The sequence below is a fragment of the Callorhinus ursinus genome, unplaced genomic scaffold (genome assembly GCF_003265705.2).
Source record: "Callorhinus ursinus isolate GAN/ISIS: 27379988/994484 unplaced genomic scaffold, GSC_fseal_2.0 scaffold18, whole genome shotgun sequence".
In the NCBI taxonomy this organism is placed as follows: Eukaryota; Metazoa; Chordata; class Mammalia; order Carnivora; family Otariidae; genus Callorhinus; species Callorhinus ursinus.
The window spans coordinates 33,141,136-33,160,240 of record NW_027397080.1 but is presented as its reverse complement, the minus strand read 5'-3'; the positions used below and the strand labels follow the sequence as shown (position 1 = coordinate 33,160,240).

At 57.1% G+C, this 19,105-nt stretch overlaps 1 protein-coding gene across 6 annotated transcripts in view; it reads right to left on the bottom strand.

The window, feature by feature from the left end:
* Positions 1-225: 225 nt before the first annotated feature.
* The window catches only part of NPHP4 (nephrocystin 4), a 111,794-nt gene continuing 92,914 nt past the window's right edge, over positions 226-19,105 (bottom strand). For 5 of the 6 annotated variants that reach the window (XM_073903435.1, XM_073903438.1, XM_073903436.1 and 2 more), the window contains 9 exons: positions 16,563-16,688; positions 13,888-14,099; positions 9,884-10,110; positions 9,394-9,580; positions 8,504-8,587; positions 4,991-5,147; positions 4,343-4,428; positions 3,690-3,775; positions 2,030-2,823 (listed from right to left, as the gene is read on the bottom strand). In XM_073903435.1, coding sequence (XP_073759536.1) covers positions 2,499-2,823; positions 3,690-3,775; positions 4,343-4,428; positions 4,991-5,147; positions 8,504-8,587; positions 9,394-9,580; positions 9,884-10,110; positions 13,888-14,099; positions 16,563-16,688 — 1,490 coding nt within the window. In that variant the 3' untranslated portion in view covers positions 2,030-2,498. Of the gene's footprint in view, positions 853-1,471; positions 1,616-1,853; positions 2,824-3,689; positions 3,776-4,342; positions 4,429-4,990; positions 5,148-8,503; positions 8,588-9,393; positions 9,581-9,883; positions 10,111-13,887; positions 14,100-16,562; positions 16,689-19,105 lie in introns of those variants that run through there. The other variant, XM_025856316.2, reaches the window with a different exon arrangement.

The following is a 19,105-nucleotide window of genomic DNA, read 5'->3' as shown; positions in this document are numbered from 1 at the left end:
CATTACAGGGGTCCTTATGGGGGGGGCGCAGAATCAGAATGGGAGCCATGACCAACAGAGGCAGAGGTCAGGCACCTCACCTGCCTCGGTCAGGCCCATGCTGACTCTCCGGGAGGCCAGAGGCCCCGGGCCACCCCACTGTCCCTCAGCCATGCTGTCTTCGAGGGAAAATCGTGCTTATGCCCCGTTATGTCGGCATCTGACAAGGGTGAAAACAACAGAAAACACTCAAGGAAACCATCAATAGAGAAAACAGGTAAAAGCTTAGTATTTCATACATAACTTAAAAAAAGATATGAAAGAATACCAGTATGAAACATTGCATAGCAAATAATGTTTGTACAAAATCCAGTAAGAAAACATAATTTTATCACTTAAGATGATTCATAAAATATATTTTGCTAAAAAGCAAATCGACACGTCCTAGACAGAGACACCTGCCCGAATACAGCAGAGAGAAGGGAGCCCCGTGCTTCCTGGCGCCGAGCCCTGCCCTGCGGACGCCCGCGGGGCTCAGCGCACGGCTGGCTCCAGCAGCAGCTTCCTGCACTCGGCCATGAGAGCTGATCAGGGGCACGGCGCCCCCTCCACCCTCGGCCACGCTCCCCAGTGGCCCGGGCAGGTCGGTGAGGGCAGGCGGAGGCCCACAGAGCCAGCGCACACGAGTGTGTCCCCATGCTGCGCGGGAAGGGGGCCACCCCCAGCCGCTCTTTACTGGTAGGTGACCTTCACACAGAATGCCTCTTCGTTTTTGTCTTCATGGTCATTGATGTAAATCAGGATCTCCTCCTCCCCGGCGCTCTGACGAGGTGCAAACCGCAGGCCGATGGTGTAGGTCTCTCCTCCCCCAACCTGGAAGGCAGCAAGCATCCAATCCCAGCCTACCCCAGCCACTGCTCTCTACCCTGGCAAGTTCTACGCGTGCAAACCCGGTCTGACAGAGGAGGTTAAGCTGAGGCTCCAGACCCCAAGGCCTGAGGCAGGCAGGGCTCCAGACTCCTGATGTTCTGAACTAAATTTCCCAGTGTTATGGCACACAGCTGCTCTTCCCATGCCCCAGGGGACGCTTCACAACAAGAAACACCTTCCACTGACAGACTGTGATGAACTGTACTTTCTTCAAAATACAACAGAAAAAAGGCTAATTTGTAGGGCACTTGTGGGTAAAGCCACTGATAAACTGCAGGGCAAATTGGCTACCAAAACCCCTGCAATGGTGCCTAGATGTGGGGGCCCCAGAAGCACAGGCAGAAGAGCTCAATGAGGGATGCCCGCCTGCCCCCCCATCTAGTACCTTCCCCAGTTCAGATCCGCACTACTCCCTCCCAGGACTCTCTCAAGACCACCCATTATTAGATGGAACTGCTCCTAAATGCGGTGCCGACCCTCATACCTCGGGGCTCCCGGGAGAAGCAGAGCCCGAGGGCCCCCCCCAACACGCAGCCCTCCACACCCCGCACAGCACCCGCACCTGGAAGCAGTCCTCCCTGAACTGCAGCAGGTCAGGGTGGTCGCTGTGCAGGTGGTAGGTCCTCTGGGAGGGGTAGGGGTTGGTGTAGGTGATCCGCTTGTTGGCGCCTTTGCCTTCCCCCGCAGCCAACGTGATCTCGAAAGCCTGTGGGGGCAGGGGCAGCAGTCGCCCTTCCTGAGCCTGCTCTGTATGTGCCGGCTGACTTAGGGCATCTCCCTAAATATGACAGACCCCGCTGAGGGGGCTCGCCACACAGACGCAACCCACACCCCTACCCCTGGGCCACAGACTACAGAGGAGGAAACTCCCACCGGAGACCAGGTCACAGGACCAGGTGACAATCAGGTGACACACCACCCATACCCCGTGTGCCCCTCCAGACCTTGGAAATGAGAGGTGGACGGCAAGAGAGGCACACGAGCCACGAGGCCACCAGCTGGTGGTAGTCCACGTCAACCAGGTTAAGGTGGATGAACCGGCTCCCTGCCCTATGGGGCCTCACAGCAACATGCAGATCCTGCACCCCGCGAGGTGGCAGCACAAACACACCCTTGGGGTCCATCTTTAGGAAGAGCAGAAAAGAAGCGGGTCAGGACGCAGTCCCTCACACTGTGCAGACCAGGGGTTTCCTGAAACCTGCAGCTCAGGGCACAGACAGAAACCCAAGGGAACCCCCGCTATCCCGGGGGCAGGGGGCCCACGTGGCCTGCATGAGGTCAGAAGGGGCGTGAGTGACGGTGCCATATCTAAAACCAGACCCAGCCACACTGTCAGGCTCGCAGCACATCACGGTCCGCATCACCACCTGGGCGGGCAAGCGCCCTCCGTGTGGCCACGGTGCCCTAAGCACCGGAGCTGCCTCAGCAGAGGGAGATCTCAACGAGCTCCAGCTCAAAACCCTGGCAAGGAGTCTGCACTGCCCTCACTATCCGACGCATAATTGTGGCTAAATTAATTCCAGAGCTGCTATTAATATTTGCCTTCCAATAATTTTTCTAAAAAGTGGCTTTTGGGGTTTATATGTCACTCATCCCATGATGGCATATCCAATAAAAGGCAATCTGAATGAAGACTCTGCCACGAGTCTTGAAGGAGCCATGAGCCTGTCCACAGGACCCACACCGTCCGTTCCCAGGGTGGGGTGAGGAGGGGAGAGGCCAGAGAACACCCAGTGACCCGCCTTCAGCTCCTGGGGGTGCGAGGTGAAAGCCTGCACTCTCCGAACCGACTGTGTCCCCCGAAGGACAAGGGACAGGCGGGTCTGCTGGCCTGTGACACAGGAGACGTCCACGCGCTGCAAGGAGTGAAGGTGGACCTGCCATATCTGGACGGGTGTTGCCAGCCAGTTATCCCTGTGCAGGACAGAAACCTTTTCAGTGCTGGTGAGGGCAGCAGCACCCAGCAGGAGACAGGGGCCGAGGAGACAGTGAAGCCCAGCTGCCATGACCCTCGCAGCCACCTTCCCCACTTTGAAGGCCCACTTTGACTTTGCACCACGACACCCCGTGTGAACGACAACGCGGGCTTCTGCCAGAAACGTCACAGTCCCAAACCAGGTGGCTTGGGGTGAAGCCCGTGGAAAGCAGGACACGGAAGAGTCTGTGGGCTCAGAGGTCACGCAGGCCGGAGCTGCCTGGTGCCGCAGGACGATACTGACGCTTTCCTCCAAATGGCTCTTAGCAACCCTGCCCCTCAGGTGTCCACACAGCCCGAGACGGGCACCGAGCGCAGTTATCCCCTGCCCCATTCTCAGACGTCTGACTCAAAAGCCCCCAGCCTGGCCAAGTTTTGAAAGCTCCTCCCTCAAGGGACTGGAACAGGAGACTTCCGAGGAAAAGGAACAGGAACAGGTCATTTCACTGAGTGGGAGAAGCAGGAAGGCAATGTGATCACCGTCTCAGGCATGCAAGGGTAATGACTGCCACCTTCCCTCTCCCCTGGTCGGAACCGGGCACTGCACTGGGGCAGACGCCGCCTCGAGTTTCTCTCCTTGGTGGGCTCTCCACCCGCCCCTCAGGCCGCTGGTGCCGCTCCGATCAGAGGGCGCCCTTTGCGAGGCCCCCGACAGCCCTGGAGTCTCCCCTCCCGTGGCCAAAGGCCCGACAACAAGCCCCGTCAGGAGCTTGGGAAGAGCCCAGGTGGGCCCTTCCAATGCTGCAGCTGCTTCCCACCCCCGCCCACCCCTCTCGACCTCCGGGGTTCCTGTTCGTGGACTTACGCGTAAACAGTGACAAAGAAGTCTTTGCTCTCCGGGCTTGGCCCACTAGCCACCTTCAGGAACACGTCCCGTGGCTCCCCGAGGCCCTGGCGGACACAGGTGCACTCTGAGAACACCGCCTGCCTCCCCACTCCGAGCCCAGCCCCCTGAGCCTGCATGAAGCAGAAGCAGGCGGGAACCAGGCTCCCTCCCTCCCAACAGGTGTTTAATTTTCGGTATTAGTCAGAATTCACTCTTCCTTTTTTTTTTTTTTTCCTGGGAAAAAGAAAATCATTAACTTCTTGATTTCACATTGAGTTCAATAATTATATTCTGCAGGAGATTTTATCCAATTTCCTAACCAGTCATAACACAATTACTGCCCTTATTCTTTACACAATGGCAATTAATAAGTGGCTTAATTACTACTCACTTTATTCACTTTGCTTCATGCCTTTTTTTTTTCATTTAAATTCAAAGATAATCAAAGAACTGATCTGCTAGCAGAAAAGATGAAAACTCATGCATAAGCCTCCCACAAGGATGTCAAAATAGCCCGTTAGCACCTTAGAAAGATACCACTTAACTGAAAACCTACGAGGAAGAGGCTGTCGGAGGCCAGGGGGCTCAGATGATGGGGGCGCTGGCTGGGTGATGGGCTCGGCAGAACTTACCACATTCTGGGTCTCACAGATGACGTTGGGGTCGCTACATCGGACGTGGACTGGGGGTTCCTCACCAGGGCTTCCCACGGGAGCACCTAGGGCAGGGAGTATCAGAACAAGCGTCTTTTCTGGACAGGCCTGGGCCGTGGTGTCACTGTCTGGGGCAGGCCTGGCCCATCACAGGTGCTAAAAGACCCCTGCTGGGAGACGGGCGATGCTACCCTACGCCAGTCCCGCCTCCATGGGCACCGGCACTCCCACCACTAGCCACGTCCTCGGGGCCCTATCCGAGGGGAGTGACCAACAGTGAATGGGGGGGACTATGGAGTAAGGTGCCTGACCCAGAGGACGCACCAGACCTGGACCAGGGAAGTGACTGAGCAGCCCAAGGTATGAGTGCACTCCTGGCACAACCCTCGGGGCCATGGGTTTTAGGAGGTAGAATCAGCTAATCATGCCCACCCCGGGGCATCTCAGAGGACAGTGAGGCCACCATTTCAAACGACAAAGGCAGGTGGAGAATTTACAGGTGGGTCACAGGCTGGAGTAAGAGCATCACAGGATAACATGATCATGCCCCTTGTCACCCTCAGGGAAAAACCTCTTCCCATCTGTTGAACCTGCAGAACGCCAGCCATGGGGACAGATGGGACCTGCCTCGAAGTGTGTGCCAGGGAGGCAGGCGGATGGCCTTCTTCAGGAAGGTGAGCTCCGGGTGGTAGAAGCGGAAGACCTGGTCCACCACGTGGGGCTGGGTCTCCACGGTGAGGCAGAGCACAGCGATGGGCTTGCCGCCACTGCCCCTGAACACGACCTGCCGAGAGCAGACGGCGCCAGCGTCAGGCCCAGCCCGCGGGCCCGCGGAGAGCTGTGTGCACCCCGCCAGGCTCCACTGGGCCTGCTCCCCCTGCAAGGTGGGAGGGTCAGACACTGTGAGAAACGGGGGACGGAGTCTGCAGCAGCAGGTGCCCACGCCGAGGGGACGGCACGCAGCACAGGGACGGCGCATGGACGTGTTCTCGTGACGCACGCGTCACGTGTAGCCGCTGGTACTGCTAGTTCTCGTAAGTAAGGCCCTCGCCTCGACTGCCAGCTACAGGGTGTGTGGGCCAACATCGGACGCGCCCTCAGCCACCACCCCATCCTCCAGCACGCTGGCCGTGCACATGCAGGGAAGCTGTTCGAGGGTCTGGTGTTAACCCGCCAGGTCCTGGTGGGTGGTAGTGGAGCTCTTTGATTCCAGACGGTAAAAGGAGGCTGTACCTAAACCAAAAAGCCTAGAAATATAAATTTCCTTTTTTAAAAAAAAAAAGTTACTGGGGCACCTGGTGGCTCAGTTAGTTAAGTATCCAACTCTTGGTTTCAGCTCAGGGTCATGAGACTGAGCCCGGCATCAGGCTCCACGCTCAGCAGAGAGTCTGCTTAAAATTCTCTCTCTCTGCCCCTCCAGCCCCTGAGCACACGTGCACACTCTCTCTCCCTCTCTCTCTCAAAAATAAATAAATCTTTAAAAAAAAACACAAAGAAAGAAACAGGTATCTTTATTCCCCAACTCTGTCTGGTCCTGAGTTCTCCAGGCCCCGGAATGAGGGCAGGCACGCAGCCCAACACCCGAGGCAACCTTCCCACATCAACGGAGAACTCGGGCCTCCAGACAAACCTGCTACATGGGGAAGACATGTTTATTGTGAAATCTTTCAGATGTACATATATAAAAAGCTATATATGTAAAACTCTGTTTAAGTCATAACTCGTAAGAGGATGGCCACCACGAGCCCAAATCCCCGCTGGGCTGGACCCACCACCCACACTGCTGAGCTCCGGGTGCCCGCCAGCCCCGCCCGAGCACGCCCCCTTCCAGACTCTGTAGGCACGGTCCTGGCTTGTCTTTGCTGTTTTCCCACCTTCGGATCTTTATGCCATGCTGCACTTGGTCGTGCCTGTTTGGAGCTCGACCTGAATGCCCTCCCCATCTCATGTGCGCTCACTCAGCTGGGAGAGAAGCTCCTGCAAGCACACCAGCCGCCCCATCATCTGTGCCGACACTCTGGCCACAAGTGCACCACCACACGGAGACCACGTGTGTATTCAGCTGCTGCACCTGCTACAGGCCGGGTCTCTGCCCCAGCCACCCGACCTTGCCCTCCCCTGCTCTGGCCCCCACAGTCCATAGTTCTGCTCCCCTGGCAGCTCCCGGAAGCACGGAGGACAGCCAGGCTTGAGATGGAGGGGACCCTCTGGTCAGCCTCAGCCGGAGACCCATCCTTGTCCAGCAATGCCGGGTGCACCGTCCTCTGGATGGGGTCTCAGGCTTACTGCCCACTCTGCACAAACTGAGTTCTAGTATTTCCAGCTTCAGCCTGCTGTTCCCTAGCACAAGGGGGGGCAGGCAGCCACTTCTGGCCATGTTTACCTCCTAGAAACTTGGAGTTCTGGTTTTACCATTCCAGTGACCTGCTTAATACGTGAGCAGTTAACCTAGTTAACAGTGCTTCGAAAGGGGCGCCTGGGTGGCTCAGTCGTCGAGCGTCTGCCTTCGGCTCAGGTCAGGATCCCGGGGTCCTAGGATCGAGCCCCGCATCGGGCTCCCTGCTCCGCGGGAAGCCTGCTTCTCCCTCTCCCACTCCCCCTGCTTGTGTTCCCTCTCTCTCTGTTTCTCTCTGTCAAATAAATAAATAAAATCTTTAAAACAAAAAAACAACAGTGCTTTGAAAGGGATGGCGGTGGCAGAGAGCAGCAGTTCAGCACCCAATGCCTGCCACAGACGAGAAGCAGCAAACATACCCCTGTGCGCTCATAATGAGACTCCAAACACTGACCGCCTCTGGAGGTTGCCAGGGTGCAATTCATTACTCTGAACACTGATAAATAAAATGAAAGAATCCAACACTTATCCTGACTTTCTGGTATAAAGTGTATTTCAGGGCACCCAAACTGCTGGTGGGGAAATTCTTGTTTATGGCAGAATCCCAGCTAAAAAGTCCAGGAAGAACGAAAAAAGTGGCATTTCCCCATTTCCCACCCTGAAAACGCATGTGGGCAATGAACCCGAGGGGAGGGAAGACACGCGGCCCTGGAGTCAGTGGGCCCGGACTCACTCAAACCACACGTGAGAAGATAAGTAAGCACCGGATGGATACTAGGCGCCTCAGAGGGTCTGCGGCTGATCGGGGGGCAGTGACAGTGGCACACGGTGAGGCTAAAAGTCCTTATCTGTTAGGGACACAGACTGAGCTAATCACCGGTGAACTCAAAAGATTTCTGGGGTTTGCCTTCAAACTCCAAATCCATGTACGGAAAATGTACTAGCCTCTCAGATTTCATCGATAGCCCTACATAAACAGCTGACGTTCCTTAAGCAAAGCAAAACTGTGCCTCCACGTTAAGTAAAATAAAGCAGTTTCCACTGGTGACGGGGCCGAGGGTACAAGCAGTCACCACAATGAGACAGGAACACAGGCCTGCAATCGGGAGTCGGCTTCTCATCTGGGACTCAGTGAAATAATCTGTTCTCGGGGCAGGGGTGGGGCAAAGTCTTGTTGCTTTTGTTTTTACTTTCAAACTACTTCAAAAAGGCATTTGTCTGCCCAAAAAAAGCTTCAGAAATTCCTAAAAACAAGTGTCCTGAGCTCCCCCTCAGGACATCCTACAGACAGGCTGCTAGAGTGTGCAAACCTGTCTCCCCTCTAGGTGGTAATGAGCATTCCGAGAAGTAACCCCACAGCCCCCACACTGATCCTACGGGACGTGGGGATGCTGTGGGCGAGGGTCAGGGGGCCAGTCTAACCCTCGTGTGTGGTGGCCGCATGCTGAGACAGCTGTACTTCCAGGGCGTGGGGCAGGCACCCAGAGCACCAAGGGCTGCAAGGTGCAAGTGGCCAGGGAGTGGCTTCCGTGCCGGACACCCACGCAGAGGCCGTACCACCATCGCCGGAGGCAGTCACTGCTCCATCAGGACAGTAGGAGTCCACCTCCACGGGCCCTGCTCCACCACCACCGCTCCCCGCCCCCCCCCCACCATAGGAGGTTCAGTGAAGGGCAGAGGGCCAGGCCCCAGCAGCCTGAGTAAAAACAGTAGTCGGGAACATTTCACCGGGTCTGCTCAGAAGACACCTGGCTGTCACTGCAAGACCCTGGGACTGTCTAGGATCGCAGGTGTCCTGCCCTTACCTTGGCATGCTTAGTGGGCATTGCACTGGACTTCTGGGGCCACCCGGCGTCTGTGCCCTTCTCAGATCTCAGCTCAGCAGAGGCCTGTAAGAAACCAGTCGGCACCCGCAGGTCACAAGATGGGAGTTGGAGGGTGAAGAGCCCTTCTAGCTGCAGGACTTCTCCCTGTAGGAACCGCTGCCCCTGGGACCGAGGGCTCCCGTGCACCATCTCATCTGCTTTCATAATAACCGTGTGGACGGCCACTGTCACAAACCAGCCTCACTACCCCGAAGAGGGAGCAGGGACTGCCGGGAACTGTGAAGACCCACCCAACGTGCAACCTGGCTCCGCCTGAAGCCAAAGGTCTCCTGACGTCTTCACTGTCCTTACGACCTCTCGCCCAAAAGTGCATCCAAAGAGTCTGCACAGGATTCTGTGAGCCTCTGAGAGCTCTTCGAGCCCATTTAAGTGGGAACCACTATGCTACAGAGCTGACCCCAAAAGCTCAGTAAGAAAGATAAAACGCATGCCCTGCACCCTCCAGTCACATGGCATGTACCACTCGCATCCATCACTGGAAACCTCCAAGCCTGCATTTCCTGCAGACAAGCAAACACTACAGAACGCAGGCAGACAGCATTAACTAGAGAACACAAAATGCTGGAAAGTTTCAACCCATCAGCTCTTCTGAGGTAAGGAAGAGGTTCTATACCCAAGAATTAAAGAGCACTCAGAGAGGACTATGTGCATGCTCACCTAGGGGCTGGCAAAGCAGGTATCCACCCCAAGGCTAAGTGGTCTGAGCAGCATGGAGGGACACACAGAAACGCCTCCCCATTATTTAGCCAAGTGGGATTTTCCCATGTGCCTTGCAAGCCCATCTGGCATTGGAAGAATGGCCTCCTCACCTGCACCAAGGCCGGCTGCCCCACAGAGAAGGTCTGGTATCTGAAGGGGATGTGGGCGGTCTCCCGCGGGCGCAGGAAGATCTGAGGAGCAAGGTTGCCCCGCAGATGGAACATATCCTCCTCCACCGGCGTGTGCAGCTTGGCTGTGTCTTTGAAGTACCTCCACTCCCGACTGTCCTGGATGATGCTAGAAGGCAGGGGAGACACGGGCTCGGAGACCGAGCTGGATGACGCTAGAAGGCAGGGGAGACACGGGCTCGGAGACCGAGCTGGATGACGCTAGAAGGCAGGGGAGGAGACACAGGGCTCTGAGGCAAAAATGCTCTTCCTGGCGAGTCCCCTGCCCACCCACTGAGAGTTGGAACCCAGGACCGTGGGCGAAAGCCGGGATCAGCGGGGCCCTCGAACATCAAGAGCAGCTTGGCTTTCATTTCAGGGAGAACCCAGAGTCACCCCAGGTGACCCCAGCAGGCCCGCCGCTCACTCCCACCTGAGCTCGGGATTGTCCACCTCGATGGTCACTGTGTGCTGCACGTTGTGGGGGTTCCTGAGGGCAAATTCGAAGAACTCGGCAGTGCCCAGTGTGACGTGGATCGTGTGCTTGGTGGTGATGGCCAGGCTCAGTGCGCTCGTGATGCTCTCTACCTTCGTGCGCTCCCGATAGGCAGCAATGACCTGCAGGTCACGTGCGTGTTGTGCACGGATGCTCTGCTGAGCCTGGGGGACACAGGTGCCAAACCAGGGCTTGCTCTCCTTCTCAAGGGCCGGTCCGCCACCTCCCCCACTCCCACCCTGAATACAAAATTTCTTCTGGAATCACACCACCCCCTTCCTCAGCCACCTGGGTTAGATGGGACTGGCCCACCCCCAGGTCCAGAGGACAGAGAATGGGTCTACACGGCACTCCCGGCTTCTCTCTACCCCGCGGCAGTCTCCCCTGTAGGAGGCAGGGTCTGCCCTGCATGCTCCCAAGAGACTTCAACTGCCCACGAGGCCAACTCTCCCCATGGCCTCGAGGCTGGCATCTGGGCACAGTGGGGAATTAGAAGCAAAGGTTTCTAACAAAAGAGGATAAAATGGCCTCAAAGCTACTAAGACTGGGGATGGGCTCACTGGCCAGGTCCCCAGTGTGGCAACAGGAGCCCCGTCTTCGAGCAGGGGCCTTGGCGGACCTGAGCCTAGCCAGAGTTCATACAAGTGGCACACTGCCTTAGTGGGGCTCAGCCACGGCTCCTTCATCCACCTCCTTCCTCGATGCCCTGACTCACTGGGCTTGGCCAACACGACGTGTTCTAGAGGCTGGAGACTGGCTTATGTTTCTGTGTGACTTATACTAAAGAGTAAGGTCCACCCAGAAGGAGATCCCGCACCCCACCCCACTCCGTGCTGTGACCAGCCAGGCCCCGTGCTGAGAACCTCTGAACACTGAGGAGGCCCAGACATCAGAAGGCAGAGGCTGTTTGAACGCCTTTGGACTTCAACTCAAGAAGTAAGGACCAAATTTGGTTTCTGACTTAAATTACTTTGGATATTGACTGTCCAACATCCAAAACTTTGGCCTTCCCCTCGCATGGGGATTGAAGCTGAGCCTTTAATTTCTCCCTGGGGATTTGAAAATAAGAGGGTGGTCATGCTCATATTTGAGGCCTCCCCACACAAACACAGTTGATTAGAGCTTCTTAATGGAGTGCGGGATGGCCAGACATAATTTAGGCTGAGAAATAGAACACAGAGGGGCTTTTCAAGCTTGAACTGAGACAGTCCATGACTCTGACCCACTCCCAAGCTGCAGGGACAAAATCTGGACTGCCCACCACTGGACGATCCACACCAGGCTCTAGGGGAGAGGCTGGGGGCAGAGCACAGCGACACTCACTCCCCAGCTTACTGTAGACCAGATGGTGAACAGCCACCGGTAGAGTCAACATGACCCTGGGGCTTGTGAGGAGGGAAACTCCTTGCCTGTCCTGTGTCCTTCCGTACCATGGAGGAAGCTGTCAGGAAGCCTGGCACCCCTGGCCTCCCTCCACCCCACAGGACGTGGGGCGACTTCTCTGATAGAAAGTTCTGGAATATGAACCAGGCAGGCATAGCCCTGCCCTCCCTCAACTCTTCCTTTTGGGATCGACTGGCGTGGACCCCGCATGAGGTGCTCACACTGCTCCTCACCAGCGGCGGGGTTAGTGGCCTGTAGCCGTACGGCCTCACCCAGGCGGCTCGGGTCCAGCATTAGCTCCACACTCAGTGTCACAAGCACCTTGACTGCAGACAGGACCCAAGTTCCCAGGGTCTGCTTTACTGATCACTAGAGTCATCGGTAACAGCGGTGACACTTGGGTCTCTCTCTGCCTTACTCCTGTCTGATTTCTCAATCGATTCAAAAGTCAGGCAGGCAAAGGGTAAGGACACTTATTGGAGCCCTTGGGTCCCCACAGGCAGCAGAGCTCAGTGACCAGGTCAAGGATGGGCATGGCACCCAACCAGAGCACGAGGCTGGTGAGGCTTTTACTGGGATTTCCGGAAATAAAGCTCTCTCTTCTGTGGCACTCGGCATGGGATGACTACATGAAGCAGGGTTAGTGCCACTAAACTGCTACTGTGAGGGACAATCTGGGGGCTGCAGGGGGTGGGCAGAGGGCAGGGGTGGGGGGCTGGTCCCAGGGGCCTGACCGCCCCAGGCCTGCCTGGTCAGTACCAGGCTTGGAGTGCTGGGGCATCTGTTCAAACACGAAATGGCTGGTCCGAGTCCAGGCCAAGGGCCCTGGGGACCCTGCTGCCACACAGACTGCAGCCTCAGAGGACCCCCCACACAAGGAGATAGCCTGCCAGCCCTTCTCCCCAGGCTGGGGGATCCATGGAGAAGGTACCCAGCTCATGGTCTTCCTGCAGCTGGGGCTCCGCCTTCACACAGCAGCTGACGCTGACCAACCGCAGAAGGTGGGGCCGGCCACTGTCCCGGGCACCACAGAAGCTGAGCCACCCTCATGAGGATGCTGGGACTGTCCCAAGCAACAGCTGGGACACCAACACAGGCATCTGGCCCCACTCTGTGCTACACCACTTTCCTGAGATGCTCCCAGACCATCAGCATCCCTGGCTGCTCTCTGCCTCCCGATGCACAGCCCCCGGGGTCTGAGACCAGCTGACGGCATGAGCGCATCCAGCGCCAAGGACTGGCCAGGGGCTTAGCTCCTCGGCCCTGAGCACCGCTCCACTTCCGGCTCTCATCAGAGGGCCCGCTGACTTCGTGAATTCACAAACCCTTTTTCTGAAGAAGGCTGTGAGAACTCCAGATGGGGGAGAAACCGCTGCCTACTCGATAAAACAAGTCACTTTCACCTTAAATTCTCCAGGCCGCTGACCCAGGAAAATCATGAGAATTTAGTGGAACATTTTCTTGTATTTAGAAATCCAATTACTTCCAAAATCACTGCTATATTCAGAATGAGGGCTCTGAGCTGTGGAAACTGTACCAGGACACATCAAACAGGAGGAAACCCGGCAACACCCCGGTAAGAAGCGGACACAAGCACCAGCACTGGCGGCACCTGACTGAGGACCTGCCGCGCGCCGGGCCCGCCACCCAACGAGGAGGCATGGCTGCTGGTGAGCCCGGGGGGCAGCCGACACAGCCAACGTGCTGCCGGGCCACCAGTCCAGGCGCCCCACCCTCAGCAGCTGCCGTAGGGGAGGAGGCCCATCTGGACCGCAGCCCCACCAAGCTCAGTCTGGACGCCCTCTCCTGGACCTCTCCTCCTCCATTAGACTCAACAGTCTTGCTCACTGGCCTGTTTCCGTCTCTCTCGCTACACCCCACACCTGAGGGCAGGAGCCTTCCCCAGCTGCTGTGAGCACGAAGGGCTGAGCAGGGACGTCTGTTCGGACACCAGCCTGCCTTAATATAAAGGGTGATCCTCAAAGATCTTCCTCAAGGCCGCTGTGGCATCTTGATTCCATAAACCCATCAGGTACAACCACTGTCTCCTCCTAGGTCTATGATGCAAAATATGGTAGGGTCTTCTCTAGATTTTTAGACAAAAATGGGAATTTTTCTGGTCGGAATGAATTACTTGATTTGCACTGATGACCCATTCACAGCTCTGACCCCAAACCTGGGCGCCCCTCAGAATCCCCTCTAGAGCTTTCTTAACAGCCCAGGTTATAGACACGCACATGCGAGGCCCAACTAGACACAGGACCTCCAGGGGTGGAACCCAAGAATCAGCTTTTATAAAAACTCTCCAGACTTACCTGATTCTTGGGTTCCAAGAATCAGCTTTTATAAAAACTCTCCAGGTAAGTCTGACGTGGAAACCTCCTTGGTGGCTGAGAGGTCCGTCTCCCCTCCATTCCACAAGTAGGATTTGGGAGGGAGAGAGAGAGAGAGAGAGAGCCGCGCAGGAGAAGAGGAGAGAGAGGCTGCTTTCATTCACCATGACTGCGACCCCCACACGGGGACACCCCGGGGCAGCGGGAGGTGGACGAAGCCCTCACCAACATGCTGGCGCCCCGGTAGCTGAGCTCTCCTCCGGACTCCTGAAGGCGCACGGACCTCATCCGCTCCAGCTTGCGCCTGCGGACAGCGTCCCCCTCGTGGCCAGCGCCCTGGGGGCCCTTGCTCCTGTGCTGTGTGTGCGTGAACAGCATGGCGGCCAGCTCACGGTCCACGTCAGCCAGCTTCTGTGCTTGGACCACATTTTTTACTGCTGGAAGGTTCAAAGAGGGAGCCAAAGGTTAAAGTGTAGAACTTACGTTCTTTAAGCAGACCTGGCAACAAGCTTCCGGCCACCTCACCCAGGGAGGGAGCTCAGCAGGCACCTTGCCCTTTCCTGTACCTTCTAAGATGCTGATAAAGATGTGTAATCCTATAAGCTGGTCTCCACAGCATCCCCCCTTTACAGCCTTTCAAATAAAGGAATTCCGATCTTGGTCCTTAGAGACAAATTAATATACCATTAGGGGACTTTTCAGAGGAAAATAAAGGTCAGTGTTCGAGAAGCTGATGCTCTCTGGATTCTCAAGGGCTGCTGACACCCTCATCCAGGACGCAGCCCCACCAGCGAGAGCCTCCTGACTCGGGGACCACTCTGAGCTCTCAGGACACTGCCCCACCAGGTCCTCAGACCCACCCTGTGTGCTCAGATCAGGAATCAGGGGCTCTAATCAGCTGCCCACTTGGCCTGAAGCCCAGGCTTGGGTTCGGGGGGGGCCTCAGACCAGGCCTGGCTCCCGACCTCATACCCCAGACTACACCCAGCTGCCTCTAGACAGACTGGCCCCCAAGGAACTGACTCCTCTGGGAGACTCTGCTCAAACCCTGGACATACACAGAAGCCATGTGAGCAGACAAACAGAAGCTGAAGCCGGCAGAGGAGCCGCATTTTCTTCAGGTGACGAAGCCACACACGGCACACGTCAGGTCACAAGCTGACATCGAGATTGCCGGACCAGCACTCAAGCTGGCACAGGCAGGCAAAAGAGAAGGAGCACCCCAACTGAGGACTGGGCCCTTCCTGAGCCTCACGCATCCGCAGCATCCATGGGTAATGAGCGCCCTGCTGAACCTGCTGGCCGGGTCCCACACCGTCACCCCATCTCCAGCCTCCGACTGAAACGTTCCACATGGTGGTAAAAGCAATCCTTCCCCCTGACTCGCCCACCTCTTCCTCCATCGCCAGTAACAAGGGCTATTTCCAGGTTCCTCACCAACATTTTAAAGCTGTTCAATTGCTTTTCAGATGCCATGAGTCGGTTTAGACAGGTAAAATGCCACCCCAAAATAATTTTTCACATCTCAGGTGCAGGCATAGTAGGTGGGCCACCCCACCTCGGTCGGGTTTGAGTGGCCCGCAGGGAAGGAGACAAGCAAGGCTGAGGGTTAACCAATGAGCTCACCTGTCAGACTGCATCACCCAGTTCCAAAGAAACCAGAAATGAAATCCCCGCACTGCTCAGAGCCTGGAAGCACTTTCTAAAACTCTGCACAACTTCCTACTTGCCGAGCCTTGCCCAGTGAGGAAGACAGGCTCTCTGATGGAACTCCCCATCCTCTGTCTTTGATCAAACAGGGAGAGGGGGACCAATGACTCCAGAGACTCTCCATTCACTCAACAAACCCTCAAGAGCTACAGCTCCCTGCATGGCCTGGCAGAGCGCCTGACCTGCTGGGCCCCAAGGTGCAGGCTTTCACAGATACCCCCAAAACCTGTTCTTGGACCACCCACTGGCCCCAAAGTGGGAATTCCAGATTCTCACCCAAGCTCACCACCCTTTACCACACAACTGGCCAAGTCACCTGACCTCCACTGCCTTGGTTTCTTCAACACTGAACGGGAGAACAGACTCTCAGCCTGCCGGGATCATGGACCTTGGACCCATCTGAGCATCAGAACCCCGGGTCCCTCTCCCGGGAGAACATTCAAGCCCCACAAAATCTGGGCTGGAGTTTTAGGGAACGTGGGGTCCCGGAGGCCTCGCGGCTCTCACCAGCCACAGTGCGGGGCCTCCCTCCCCGGGCACAGGCTCAAGGACAATAGTACCTGAGGACCGTCAACACAGGAAACTCAGGGCAGCTGTGGATCTATGCCAGATGACCAGCAACATGGGGGAACACCACCCAAAGGGCACAACCTGCTTTTCATCCCACAAACAACTACTTTGCATCCAGGTCTGTGGGTGATTTAAGGGGACAGAAAACTTCAGACGCCCCCTGCTGTGGACAACATTCTCCCCAAGCACAGGACTCACTTCCCAAGCTCCATGACTGCTTTACTTTCCCAGCGTGGGGACTTCAAATTAGTTTTTAAAAAACCAGTCTTTGTTCATCCTACCCTTTCCTTCCATTTCCTGCTCCCCTGCAGATGGGCAGCTAACCAAAAACAGATGCCACTTGTAGGATGATAATCTGCCTGTGAAACAGCCCAGCTGGCTTCCACGGAGCCCACTCTAGAGCATGCCAGGTATGACGCACGCACTGACCCGGCACGGCCTGAGGGTCCACCGAGGCAGGGCGCTGAGCTGGACATGACAGCCACCGCTCCCGCCCCCAGATCACACGTGTGCCTGCGTGCACACGGACGTACACGCAGCCTTCCATCTCTCACTCCACCCTTTCCCCATGCCAATCACACCCACACACGACCCACTTGCCCCTGCTGCTCCTCACTCACATCTCAGACCCCCGCGCGTGAGGAGACTGCCTCCCTCGAAGTGGCTGGCTCCATCATTCGAGATGACCCGTGACCTGGAAGGTGGCAATGAGCTGGAATTTCTCACTCTCTGCTCACACACGTGACCTAAAATAAAAACATCCCAGCACAAGGTATTAACACAAAAGGAGTGCAATGAGCCACATCAATATCCCCCATAGGGAGTTCTGGGCTTCTAAGGGCCCCTCCACACCCCTGGACTGATAACACCCCAAAACGGCACCCAGGGTTCTGAATCTGCTTGGTAGTTGAGAGGCGGCCGATAGGCGTGTCTGCTCTCCCTCAGGGGGTTAAAGCTCCAGGTGCTCAGGGCGCTTGCTCACACTCTAACTTCTGATCTTGGGAGCGGCCCTGGCAGCCCCACTTCATGGGACGGCTCACGCATTCCCACACCCGCTACTCAGGGGAGGCCTCCGTGCACGTCCGCAAACGTCTGACTTTAAACACACTTGAAGGTAAAAGAGCCTCGGCAAGCTAGAATCTTCTGGAGCTGTTTTCCCACAGAAGCCTTGGAGGGAAGCAGCACGCAGCTTCAGAGGGCCGGCGCAAGCCCAGAGGCGGAGCACACAGCAAGCCTGCCCCGGCTGAACGGCCAACGTGTGCGAGGCCCAGGGGAGAACGGCATCCTACCCTCGGAGCCCACGGCCCCTCTGCGAGACAGGACTCCCACCTCAGGGGAGGCAGACTACAGCCGATGAAGTCGGATTCCAAAACGAACCCCCCAAGTTCCAGACGCAAAACACTCGCACTGTGTGGGCTGCCCCGATTCCGGCAGGATGGTGTGGAACTCCCGCAGGCACAGGGCATCCTGGCGATCTTTCTGGGAGCTGTTAGAAGAGGTACCCCTCCCTCTGGGTGCCCGTTCCCAACCTCTCTGCTGGCCTCCGCTCTGCGCCAGCAGAGGAAGGCGGGCTTCCTCGCTCAGCTCCGCCCACGGCCCCGACCGCAGCGGTGAGCTGGTCCTCAGCAGTGCTAACCAAGGTGACATCCCATCTCCAGCTGCCTGACAGAAACGTCTCCCTCTCGACTGGTTTGGGAAGGAAATGCCTGTCCCACCAGGGAGGTCACGTAGTCTCTGCCCTGCTGCCAATGGGGGCCGCCCCTGCAGACCCCAAAGACACGGGTGTGACAGCAGACCATCCCTCAGGCGACTAGCGAGGACTAAGGCCCCAGTCTGGGTGTGGGGGAAAATGCTCGATTCAAAAACAACAGACAGACTGAAACCACCTCTGGCCAAATCAAGAAGTGATTTACTCAGCGTGGTTTACCGGCTGGCGACACAGCAGAGTGTCCCAGGGTGAGCAGAGTCCTGCCCCCAGGGACTTCCATTCTCACCGTTTTCAAACTCCTCTGGTCGTCTCTTCTGTTTTCTGAGAATCTCACATCAGGCTGGCCTTCCCCCCAGGCTTCCTGCGACAAGAGCCGCTCCTGGTTATCTGCCCTGCTGCCCAGAGCGTCCACAGCTCAGCCAGCAGCCCTGGGCAAGGCTGGCGTACTGGCCAGCTTCTGCACCCCCTGCCAGGGAGATCAGCTCGCCGGGACAGGCGTGGCACTCACTGTCTAGAGCCTTCCCTGACGCAGCACCACACTCCAGACCTTGCAAAGCCTGAGGTCCAGCCCAGGTTCTGCCTGCTGGGAGTGCGCCATGTCACCATGAGACGCCAGACGCAGACCTGCCTCCTCTGCAGTGGGTTCCTCACCGGCCTGGCCACTAAGGCAGTGACAATCCTACCTGGGGTCTTTTCCTGGGGGGACTTCGGTGCCAGGCCCGGGCCTCCTGCAGCTCTGTCCCTCCCCCGACGTCGGCTCTGTATGCGTAGTGCACACGTCCACCTTCAGGCTCAGACCTCCGGGCAGACACCACATTTGCCACCCCCGTCCCTCCCTCTGGCCCTGCATCTTGAGTTCCAGCTGTTCTCAGTTTCTGCTCTGCTGGGAAGCACAGAACACTTCTCCACGGGATCTGCCCACCACCCACGCGCAGCTGCTTCTCTGCTCTTCCCCTGCGGACAGAGGGGCTGCGGAGTCCTCTGCCAAACACAGTCCTCTCATCTCCCTGGGGTCAGTTTACCCCCAACACGGTTCAGCGTCACAATGTCGTAAGGCTCATCCCCAAGAATGGAACCTGGTGTGAACACCGCTTCGGTGGGATCAGCTGCTCACGCCTCAGGGCCTGCTTTGTCAGCGCAAGCCCAGGAGGAATAGATTTGGAAGCAAGACAGGCTCTCACACTTGTTCATCCACCCGTTTGTGAACCTCGCATCACCACGCCAGGCCACTGTGGCCGCTGCTGGGTGACCAATGCAACAAGGAAGAACCAGGCGTGTCCCCAGGAAGCCACCAGGCCCCGAGGGGGATAGACAAGCAAACAAGCGGACAGGCAGGGACAGATAGCCTGGCCAAGCGGGGAGGGGACAGCCAGCTGGTGCCAGAGCCCAGGTCCCGGCCTGACTGCTCTGGTACCACCTGCTCTCCACGTGAGAGGGGACGAAGCGCCACCCAGC